The following is a 12,025-nucleotide window of genomic DNA, read 5'->3' as shown; positions in this document are numbered from 1 at the left end:
AGAAAGGGGTCTGAATTCCCAGATTTCAGTAATTTACTGTGATTTCTGTTCTTATTCTCGAAAAATTCTCACATTTATAACGCATTTTTAATATTTATTTTTAAATTTATTTCAAAGGAGGAGAGAGAGAGAGAGAGAGAGAGAGAGAGAGAGAGGAGAGACACAGAGAGAGGGAGAGGAATCTTCCATCCATTGGTTCACTCCTCAAATGGCTGCAAGGCCTGGGTCAGGGCCAGGCCAAAGCCAGGAACCAGGAGTATCCTTTGGGTCTCCCATGTGGGTGGCAGGGGCCCAAGAATTCCAGCCATCCTCCATTGCTTTCCCAGGAGCATCAGCAGGGAGCAGGACCAGAAATGAAGCAGCTGGGACTTGAAATTGTGCATATATGGCATTGCAGATGGCAGCTCAACCCACTGTGCCACAGTGCCAGCCCTCATTTTTCTTTAAAAAAAAAAAAAGATTTATTTATTTGAGAGGGAGAGAGAGAGAGAGATCTTCCATTTGCTGGTTCATTCCCCAAATGGCTGCAATGGCTGGGGCTTGGTCAGGTCAAAGCCAGGAGCCAGGAGTTTCATCTGAGTCTCCAGTATGGGTGGTGGGGCCCGTCTAGTTGGGCCATCTTCCATTGCTCTCCTAGACACATCAGCAGGGAGCTGGATTGGAAGCGGAACAGCAAGGACTTGAACCTGTGTTCACATGGAATACTGGCAATAAAGGCAGAAGCTTAGCCTAATGTGCCACAATGTCAGCCCCTTAATTTTGTCTTTGTTGTGGAGAACTCCCCATATTATATTTCGATTTAGTCTTGCCCTGGCCTTTTTTTTTAAGTCTTAGTGGTGGGGTTTGGTGCAGAGGTTAGGATGCTTCTGGGCATGCCTGCATGGCAGTGCTTGGGTTAGATTCCTGGCTCTGCTTCTGATTCCAATTTCTTTTTTTCTTTTCTTTTCTTTTCTTTTTTTTTTTTTTTTTTTTGACAGGCAGAGTGGACAGTGAGAGAGAGAGACAGAGAGAAAGGTCTTCCTTTTTTGCCATTGGTTCTCCCTCCAATAGCCACTGCGGCCGGCGCATCATGCTGATCCGAAGCCAGGAGCCAGGTGCTTCTCCTGGTCTCCCATGCGGGTGCAGGGCCTAAGCATTTGGGCCATCCTCCACTGCCTTCCCGGGCCATAGCAGAGAGCTGGCCTGGAAGAGGGGCAACCGGGATAGAATCTGGCGCCCCAACCAGGACTAGAACCCGGTGTGCCGGCGTCGCAAGGCGGAGGATTATCCTGTTAAGCCACAGTGCCGGCCCCGATTCCAATTTCCTACTAATGTGCACCCTTGGAGGCAGCAGTGCTTGGGTTCCTGCCACTCATGGGGAGACAGGAATTGAGTTCCTGGCCCCTGGCTTCAGCCTGGCCCAGTCCCAGCTTTTGCTGGCATTTGGGGTGTGAGTACACAGTTGGAAGATCTCTGTCTCACTGTCTCTGTCCCTCTGTCTCTCTTTCTCTGCCTTTCAAATAAACAATTTAAAAAAGATAAAAAAGCTGTATTATGTATTCACAATTATCTTTTTGCATATATATATTTATTATTTTCCATTATTGAGCAAGGAATAAAAAAAAATTGTAGTTAAGGCACAAGTGGCCCAGGCCCTTCCACAGTATCAAATCTTCCAATGGATTTGAAGGGAAAATACATCAGTGCCTAAAATCAAATTTAATAGTATTTTAAGGGGCCGGCACTGTGGTGTAACGGGTGAAGCTGCTGCCTGCTAGTGCCAGCATCCCATATGGGTACCAGTTCAAGTCCTGGCTGCTCCACTTCCGATCCAGCTCTCTGCTATGGCCTGGGAAAGCAATAGAAGATGGCCCAAGTCTTTGGGCCCCTGCACCCACATGGGAGACCCAGAAGAAGCTCCTGGCTCCTGGCTTGAGATCGGCACAGCTCCAGCCACTGCTGCCATCTGGGGAGTAAACCAGCAGATATAAGACCTCTCTCTCTCTCTCTCTCTCTCTCTCTCTCTCTCTCTCTCATTTTCTCTCTCTCTCTCTCTCTCCCTGCCTCTCCATCTCTCTTTGTGTAACTTTGACTTTCAAATAAATAAAAAAGTCTTCAAAAAATTAGTATTGTAAGATTGGTCAAAATTCTATCTGATCTTGTCATACAATTAAGACAACAGGACATACTCCAAAAAGACAGGGAATGAGAAAAGTCATCTCAAAGAATCTGACACAGTGGAATTGAACTGAATTCCATTGAAATAAGTACTGATTGCACAACCAAGCCAGCTGGAGAGTTAGAGGAGAGTGGGCAGGGGTGTGGCTGTCCATGATTGGCATTAAGTCATTTGAAAGTGCCTAATAGTCTCATCCTGGGACATTTACATAACATAGAATGAGGGGTTCCACCTCTTCTTTTTCCCCCCCTAATTAAAAAAAAAAAAAAAACTGGTAAAATACATATAGCAAGGTTTTCTGTGTTAATTACTTTGGATGTTCAGTTCCATGCTATTTACTTTGTTCATATTGTTTGTAACTAGCACCAGCCAACTCGAGAACTCTTTCCACTTTTAAGACTCATTTATGGCTGGCACCGCAGCTCAATAGGCTAATCCTCCGCCTTGCGGCGCCGGCACACCAGGTTCTAGTCCTGGTCGGGGCACTGGATTCTGTCTCGGTTGCTCCTCTTCCAGTCCAGCTCTCGGCTGTGGCCCGGGAGTGCAGTGGAGGATGGCCCAAGTGCTTGGGCCCTGCATCCGCATGGGAGACCAGGAGGAAGCACCTGGCTCCTGGCTTCAGATCAGCGCAGTGCACTGGCCGCAGCACGCCAGCCATAGCGGCCATTGGAGGGTGAACCAACGGCAAAGGAAGACCTTTCTCTCTGTCTCTCACTGTCCACCCTGCTTGTCAACAACAACAAAAAAAGCTCATTTATAGGGGCCAGCACGGTGGCATAGCGGGTAAAGCCACTGCCTACAGTGCCAGCATCCCATGTGGGTGCTGGTTCGAGTCCCAGCAGCTCCACTTCTGACCCAGCTCTCTGTTATCCCTAGGAAAACAGTAGAAGACGGCCCAAGTCCTTAGGCCCTTGCACCTACGTGGGAAACCCGGAAGAAGCTCCTGGCTTGAGATCCGCCCAGCTCCGGCCCTTGCAGCCATTTGGGGAGTGAATCAGTAGATGGAAGACCTCTCTCTCTCTCTGCCTCTAGCTCTCTGTAACTCTGGGACTTGAACTCTGGGACTTGGGATGCTGGCACTGCAGGCGGCGGCTTTACCTGATTTGCTAACAGCACCGGCGCAAAGTGTGGGATTTCAATGTAGGGAGTCTATGCATGTAAGCACTACTGCTGCTGGGGCATTTTCTGCCCATAAGGATTCTCATGAAATGTCAAGGGGAGGTAGGTACAAGAAACCACAACCCAGGACAGTGGCACTCACCCCGTTTTTGCTCTTCTGCTGAGGATGGTGTAGGCACAGTCTCATCACTCACTCTCGCTGCCTGGGTCAGGAACTGTCGTGACAGCCTGAGGATGGGACACATTCACCTAGGTGTCTTGAATACATTAACCACATTGGTAAGTGCACATCTTTTCCCTGTGATTTCTACATTTTCTTTATGTCCAATGTATCCTCTCTCTCTCTCTCTCTCTCCCTCTCTCTCTCTCTCTCTCTCTCTTTTTGCAAGAGAGAGAGAGGAAAAAAAAAAAAAAACTCAAACAGAACTCTTCAGGAAGTAAAGCTTCGGTGGAGAACTGTTCCAGAAAGCCCTTGACTAACAAGTGGGCCCCTTGGTGCACCAGGAAGTTGGCAGCCATGGGGAGAAACAGAAGGTCCTTCCCCGAGCTGGAAGGAAAGGCTGCAGAAAGGGCTCAGCTCTGAAGGAGCGAGGTGCCATGCAGAGGAGCTTGGTGAAGCAGGACGTCTGGTTTTGGCCCTTGCCAAAACTTCCAACACATTCTTGGCTGCAGTGTAGGGAAAGGGCTGACCACCTAGAACAGAGCCCTGTGAGAAGCAAGTGTTTCCTGATCAGGCTCATGCATCAAGTTCTCCCGTGCTGTCTTCATGCACCTGCTGTATCAGCATGCTCTTAAGGAGACTGTAGGGCTTGCATTCCTTGTGGCGCGCCACAGGCAAAAGACAAGCGAGAAGAGATCATGTCTACTTCCGAAACTGTTATGGTGGAAATGGGCATGGGTGCTGTGCGTGCACACTGATAATGGTGAAGTCCAATATGAAAAGCTGAACATAAAGAGATAGTATGGATTATAATTTTTAATCAAGATCCCAACATAGGCACACGTGCTATGGCACTGTGGGTTAAATAGCTGTCTGCAGGTGCCGGCACTGTGGTGCAGTAAGCTAAGCCTCTGCCTGTGGCATGGCATCCCATGAGGGCACAGGTTCTCTTCCAATCCAGTTCTCTGCTTATGGCCTGAGAAAGCAGTAGAAGATGGCCCAAGTGCTTGGGTCCCTGCACTCCTGTGGGAGACACTGAAGAAGCTCCTGGCTCCTGACTTCGGATCAGCACAGCTCTGGCTATTGCGGCCATCTGGGGAGTGAACCAGCGGATTGAAGACCTCTCTCTGTCTCTCCCCCTCTTTGTCTATAACTCTACCTCTCAAATAAATAAATAAATAAATAAAATCTTTTAAAAAATGATTCCAACATAAAGGGTAACATGAAAAGAATAGTGGTTTTGTGCCATAGAAAACAAACATTTATGGCCTTTTATCCAGGTCTAGGACATTGAAAAAGACAAATGCATTACACGTACCCAGCAGCTTACTGAGCAGCAATTCAGGGTGGGTGTGGTGCTCTGTGTGTCAGCAACACAGCTTCCTTCCCTCCTGGTGCTCATTTTGCATGGACTGAGGCAGCAGGAGAGAGGACAACAAAAAGGAACTGCCACCGCAGGACTTCTCTATTTCTACCTATGTCCGAGCAGGTGGGAAATGCCGTCTTTATGATTGGCAGCTATGTCTACAAAACCAGAGTTCCTATTACCACAGATACTGGTAATGGGTATTAGGGATGGATATTGGAGGGTGGCACTTAGTACCCTCTGCCACAGGCATTTATTCAGCCGTCTTCTGCTACTTCCCCCAGGTGCATTAACAGGGAGCTGGATTGGAGGTGGGATAGCTGGGACTCGAACTGGTGAGCATATGGGATGCTGGCATTGCAGGCAGTGGCTTAATCCACTGCACAACATTGCCCCCAGCCAATTCTTGTGGGAGGCTATCCTGCATATTGTGGAATGAGTTTAATAGCACCCCGGCTTTCATCCACCAGTGACATCTCCTTTGTGTGACAATCAACAATGACTCTCTGTAGACACTGACAAATATTCCTTGAAACACCCTTTGCACTCTGTTGAGAACCACGAGTTACTGGATGGAGGGACTGTTAGTCCCCGGGAAGGAGACAAAAATAGACCATAAATAATTTATGAAAATGAAATAGGGTTAGAAGACATATAGGGCTGAGATGCAGCATTTACAAAACACCACAAGAAGGGAAAGAACCTGGCTTATTTTAAGACTCAGAGTGCAGAGAGGTTAGCAGGGCAGGTAGATTGAGAAGAGGCTAGAAAGTAGACAGGGTCTGCTATGGTTGTAAAGGTTTGATCTTAACTGCAACAGGAAATGATTGAAACACTTAAGCAGGGGACTACATGATCTGTTAAATAAAAAAATCAGGGGCTGGACCGGCACTGTGGCATAGCAGGTACAGCTGCTGCCTGCTGTGCTGGCATCCCATATGGGCGCTGGTTCAAGTCCCAGCTGCTCCACTTCTGATCCAGCTCTCTGCTATGGCCTGGGAAAGCAGTTCCAGGAGCCTGGAACTTCTTCCAGGTCTCTCATGTGGTTAGCAGGGGCCCAAGCACTTGGATCATCTTCCATTGCTTTCCCAGGTGTATTAGCGGAGAGCTGGATTGGAAGTGGAGTAGCTGGGACCTGAACCAGTGCTCCTATGAAATGCCAGTGTTGCAGGTGGCAACTTAACCCACTATGCCATAATGCGGGTCCCATAAATGAAATTTCATAAAAATGTGTACGAGAGCCCTGTGGACATCAGGCATTACATCAGGTGAGCTGGGCAAGGGCTGTTCAGCTGTGGGGTTGCACAGAGTTTGGAAAGTCAGTGAGGAGGCAGAGGACTGGGAACACACACGGGGACAGCCCACAGAAGTAGGGCATGACAACAGCTGTAGGTACTTCCAACAGCTGTGATTGAAAGGTACACTGAGGAAGCAGGAGTGGAGCTTGCAGGAAAGCAGACAGCATCCTCAAGAACACCACGAATGGATACTTAGATCCAGGCAGGCTGTTGGTACCAGTACTCAGGAAGTAGTTGAACTGCAAGCCCTAGAATGGGGTTCAGGGCAGTACTGCTGTCACTGAAAGGGGGTATTCTTACCTGCTCCCACACCCTCACCCAAGAATTGAAGTAAACAGCTAAGAGAGGAACTTAGGCCCTAATGAATAGGGTAGGACTCTGGTTATCAGCACTGGAGTCACACAGAGTTGGACAAGCAGCAAAGATGACTGCTACTGAATTCTAGAGTGCTTAGCTAGAACTTTTTAAAGATTTATTTATTTATTCAAAGTCAGAGTTTGGGGCCGGCGCTGTGGCTGCTCCTCTTCCGATCCAGCTCTCTGCTATGGCTTGGGATGGCAGTGGAGGATGGCCCAAGTCCTTGGATCCCTGCACACACGTGGGAGACCCGGAAGAAGCTCGACTCCTGGCTTTGGATCGGCGTAGCTCTGACCGTTGCAGCCATCTGGGGAGTGAACCATCGGATGGAAGACCACTCTCTCTCTCTGCCTCTCCTCTCTCTGCGTAACTCTTTTGAGTAAATAAATATTTTTTTTTTAAAAAAAATGTTACAGGGCCGGCGCTGTGGCTCAACAGGCTAATCCTCCGCCTTGCGGCGCCGGCACACCGGGTTCTAGTCCCGGTCGGGGCACCGATCCTGTCCCGGTTGCCCCTCTTCCAGGCCAGCTCTCTGCTGTGGCCAGGGAGTGCAGTGGAGGATGGCCCAAGTGTTTGGGCTCTGCACCCCATGGGAGACCAGGATAAGCACCTGGCTCCTGCCATCGGAACAGCGCGGTGCGCTGGCCGCAGCGCGCTACCGCGGCGGCCATTGGAGGGTGAACCAGCGGCAAAGGAAGACCTTTCTCTCTGTCTCTCTCTCTCTCACTGTCCACTCTGCCTGTCAAAAAAAAAAAAAAATGTTACAGAGAGAAGGAGAGGCAGAGATAAAGAGGTGTTCCATCCGCTGGTTCACTCTCCAATTAGTCACAACAGTTGGAGCTGCACTGATTCGAAGCCAGGAGCCAGGAGCTTCTTCGGGGTCTCCCACGTGAGTGCAGGGGCCCAAGGATTTGCTTTCCCAGGCCATAACAAAGAGCTGGATCAGAAGTGGAGCAGCTGGGACTTCAACCGGTGCCCATATGGGATGTCAGCACAGCAGGCAGCGGCTTTACCCGCTACACCACAGCACCAGCCCTGCTTACTAGAACTTCTAAGTTGAATCTAAGCCTAAGACACAATGAAGCCACTATTAATGATGGGGAGAAAAACTGTAATTAAATACATGGAATACCTGTTTTCCTACTTGAAGAGGATTTGCTGACTACCATCACTGCTAAGGAGAGTAGCAGGAAGAACAGACATAGCTTGAGTTCAGTATGATGGTCAAGTGCAGATTGCCTCTCGGCCTTCAAACCCTGGCTAATACATGGCTCTACTTTGTTCAGCAAATTACAGCTGGTCTGTGAGCATCCAGGGAACCAGAACATCTGAATTCTAATTTCAAATCCTGACTCTGAATATAACTTTCTTCATTTTACCTTAAGAAAATTGCCCACATTTTTGAGGCCTTTGGTTATAAATTTGTAAAATTGAGAGGGTTGAGATCCAACACCCCTTAAATGTAAACTTTTCTGAAAGTGCTTCCTGGGGAATTTTTCAAATCTTCATGCTCTTCAAATAGCACCCAGACTTCCCACTTAATAGCAGTCTGAACAACTTTGAGATCATGCTGGTAACTTTTAGAGTCATTCTGACCTAAATTTTATTATTCTCATTTTGGAAATGAGGAATTGGAGGCTCAGCAAGCAAAATCATGTTCAAGATCACATGATTAGGATTAGCTGTTAGTTCTGCCAATTCCAAAGCTATGCTGTTTCTACTTTTTCTGGAATATTATTCTGACATTAGAATTTATTTGATTTCTGTACAGTGGCCAAAATCCCAAGTGCCGTATCTATATATTTACCCTGAATTTGATATTTCTAAGTCTATACTTTGAGCTGTCATTTGTTCAATTCTCTATTTCAGTATTCCCTTTTCCTTGTTATTTATGGTGTTGTCAGCCCATATGGTATAAGTCCCATTTAAATGTCTCCTATATGTCTGTTTTCCAGCAGTAACCCTTGACTTTTATGTGAAATTGAAATGAGAAACAATTTTCATGTACTCACTCATTTGTTCCACTTTACAATGTAAATAATTAAATATGCAGGAAACGTGATAAAATTCTAACAAACAGAAGATGAAACAAAGACCAGAGAAGCAAAAACTCCAGTAATTATATTTAATTTTTTTAAGATTTATTTATTTATTTGAAAGTCAGAGTTACAGAGAGAAGGAGTGGCCGAGAGAGAGAGAGAAAGAAAGAGGTCTTCCAATCTGTTGGTTCACTCTCCAAATGGCTGTAACTGCGCCAATCCGAAGCCAGGAGCCAGGAACTTCATCCAGCTCTCCCATGCAGGTGCTGGGGCCCAAGGACTTGCGCCGTTTTCCACTGCTTTCTCAGGCCATAGCAGAGAGCTGGATTGGTAGAGCAGCAGCTGTGACTTGAACCAGCGTCCATATGGGATGTCGGCCCTGCAGGCGGCAGCTTTACCTGATATGCCACAGCACCGGCCCTCCATTTTCTTTTAAAGTCTAAGTAAGGTGATTGTCATGTCCAAACAATGGAACAACCTAATTCTTTTAATATTATAATTTCTACCATTTTCTAACATAAACTCTAAGAGTTGAATGCAAAAATAGTATTTAATATTTAGCTTTCAGAATATAGAAACATCTCAGAGAAACTGTGTGACACCTCTAACAATAGTGCAGGTATATTTGAGGTAATATTTGTATAATTAGCAACTTTCACAACCATGGAAAACATTGTTCTGTAAATGTTATATATTAACTTTTTAAGTCAAGAATTCCACACTGTTGTAAAATAAGTTCAGCTCGGTGCTACAGCAGTTAATACAAATAGATGTAAACTCTCACTAGATCAACTTGAAAAGACAGAATGCTAATTATGTTATTAATACAAATGTCAAAAAAAAATAACAGTCCAAATTGTACAGAAACACTGTAACAAAAATATAACTAACAATATAGCTGTCTATCAAAGTCAGCCACAGTACCATCAGACTTTTAAAAAAACTAAGGTCTTCACTTTCATTGCTCTTTTTGACTTTTCTCTATAAATACAGTGGCTAATTCTGATCATTTATCCTCATTTAATATTCATGTGAACAAATTTTTGATAGATATTATTTTCAAGCACATCGTCATCATCTGATTAAACAGATTATTACTGAAAATTAATAAAAGCTTTTAAGGCTATTAAAGGTTTCATGCAACTTAAAAAATCCGATTTTGGAAATAATTAAGGAATTTTTCCTTTTATTGGGAAACAGCCAGCATGTAAATGTGTAAATATGGTATTTAACATGCCTATGTATTTGTTAAGAGCTAGAATACACACTTTATAATGCATCTGAAACACTTTTAGATATTTTGATAATGTTATTACTACGCAAACTATGTGTGGCAATAAAAATAGTCTTGGGCAGTCACAGTACATTTATCTGCATTTTGAATTTTATAGAGGCTAACATGATAACAAATTTATCATCTTGACATGGTGTATCACAATCTTCTTTTATAAACTTCACAGGCCTTTCTTATTGACTTTTTCTGAACGATTCTGTAAGAAAAAAATATGATTTTTTGTAATACAGCAAACAAAAAAAATTCATAGTTACAAGGACTTTAAAAACATTCTTTTATATAAAGTTATTATAAGAATAAACAAGTGTGAAAATATGGATTGAGAGAGTCTCAAATTGTTACAATTAGAAATTTGCAAGTTTCTGTTGAAAAAATGTTCAGAGGGAAATAACCCTCTTTTTTTTTTTTTGAAAGGCAGAGTGGATAGTGAGAGAGAGACAGACGAAAGGTCTTCCTTTTGCCATTGGTTCACCCTCCAATGGCCGCTGTGGCCGGCGCATCTCGCTGATCCGAAGCCAGGAGCCAGGTGCTTCTCCTGGTCTCCCATGTGGGTGCAGGGCCCAAGCACTTGGGCCATCCTCCACTGCCTTCCCAGGCCATAGCAGAGAGCTGGCCTGGAAGAGGGGCAACCGGGATAGAATCCGGTGCCCCAACTGGGACTAGAACCTGGTGTGCCGGCGCCGCAAGGTGGAGGATTATCCTGTTAAGCCACGGCGCCAGCCGGAAATAACCCTCTTAATAAGTTTTTTTTCTTTTTTTTTTTAAGGTTTATTTATTTGAAAGGCAGAGTTACAGAGAGAGGGAGAGAGAGAATCTTCCATCTGCTGGTTCTCTCCACAAATGGCCACAGTGGCCAGGGCCCTGCTTGGTTAGACCAAAGCCAGGAGCCAAGAACTTCCTTGGCATCTCCCATGTGCTATCCGCTATCCCCTAAGTCCATTCTTTCCCTGCCTTAACGTATTTTGCTTTTGTCTCACAGGTTACTCCAGGAAAACAAAATCCCTATAATTCCCCTATTACAAACCTAACTAAGGTTTTTGACAAAAAAAGAATGAAGGGAAGAAAAAACTCAGGGTGGCTTTGTTCTTTTGTCCTTCAGATATCTGCCAATAGAACTGGTTTTTTGGGACCAGCACCGTGGTTTAGCAGGTAAAGCTGCCGCCTGCAGGGCCGGCATCTCATATGGGCGCAGGTTCAAGTCCTGGCTTCTCCACTTCTGATCCAGCTCTCTGCTATGGCCTGGGAAAACAGAAGATGGCCCAAGTGCTTGGGCCCCTGTATCCATGTGAGAGACCTGGAGAAAGCACCTAGTTCCTGACCGGCACAGCTCTGGCCGTTGTAGCTATCTGGGGAGTGAACAAGTGGATGAAAGACCTCTCTCTGCCTCTGCCTCTCTGTAACTCTGCCTTTTAAATAAATAAATAAATCTTTAAAAAAATAGAACTGGCTTCTCAAATTATACTCTGCTAATCATGTTACAAAAACGACCATAATACATCATTTAAAACTGGAAGGAAATCAACTTCAGAGTTATGCAGTCCAAGCTATACTTGAATTCGAAACGTAAATGCCTATATAAAGAAAAATAAATCTTGGGACTGATGCTGTGGTGCAGCAGATTAAGCTGATGCTTGCCACACGAGCATCTCATAGCAGTGTGCTAGTTCAAGTCTCCACTACTCTGCTTCTGATCTAACTCCCTGCTAATGCGCCTAGGAGGCAGTGGATGATTCTCTCTCTCTCTCTTGTTTTCACTTTGCCTTTTAAAAAGTCTTTTTTTTTTTAATTACAGATTTTATTTATTTATTTTAGAGGTAGTTACCTCTCATACTGGTGCTCATACGGGATGCTAGTGCTGCAGGTGGAGGCTTAACCTACCACAGTGCTGGCCCCAACACTTGAACTTTAATGTTCACCTTCTGAACTGTACATGAAAAGAAAGAAATAGCTATATATACATCATCTACAATAAAAAGCTGAATAATGTTATCCTCATGAATTTTATTTCTGTTATCAAACCAGCTTTAGTAATTAAAATATATCCTAAAGTTCTTTGGAAAATGTATTAGCTTTCTCAGTTTTACCTAATTTATGTACTTTAAATGAAACAATCATAGAACAAAGCATCAAAACTTCACGGTGGGCCGGCACTGTGGTGCAGCAGGTTAATCCTCCACCTGCGGTGCACCATATGGGCGGCTCTAGTCCTGGTTGCTCCTCTTCCAATATAGCTC

The 12,025-nt window shown here is 45.1% G+C and overlaps 1 protein-coding gene across 1 annotated transcript in view; it reads right to left on the bottom strand.

The window, feature by feature from the left end:
* Positions 1 to 8,576: 8,576 nt before the first annotated feature.
* BCAP29 (B cell receptor associated protein 29) overlaps positions 8,577 to 12,025 on the bottom strand; it is a 67,794-nt gene continuing 64,345 nt past the window's right edge. The window contains exon 8 of the mRNA XM_062175614.1: positions 8,577 to 9,987. Within this exon, the coding sequence (XP_062031598.1) occupies positions 9,952 to 9,987 (36 nt within the window). The 3' untranslated portion in view covers positions 8,577 to 9,951. The remainder of the gene's footprint in view (positions 9,988 to 12,025) is intronic.

The sequence above is a fragment of the Lepus europaeus genome, chromosome 1, assembly GCF_033115175.1.
Source record: "Lepus europaeus isolate LE1 chromosome 1, mLepTim1.pri, whole genome shotgun sequence".
In the NCBI taxonomy this organism is placed as follows: domain Eukaryota; kingdom Metazoa; phylum Chordata; class Mammalia; order Lagomorpha; family Leporidae; genus Lepus; species Lepus europaeus.
This window is presented reverse-complemented; position numbering and strand designations above follow the sequence as displayed.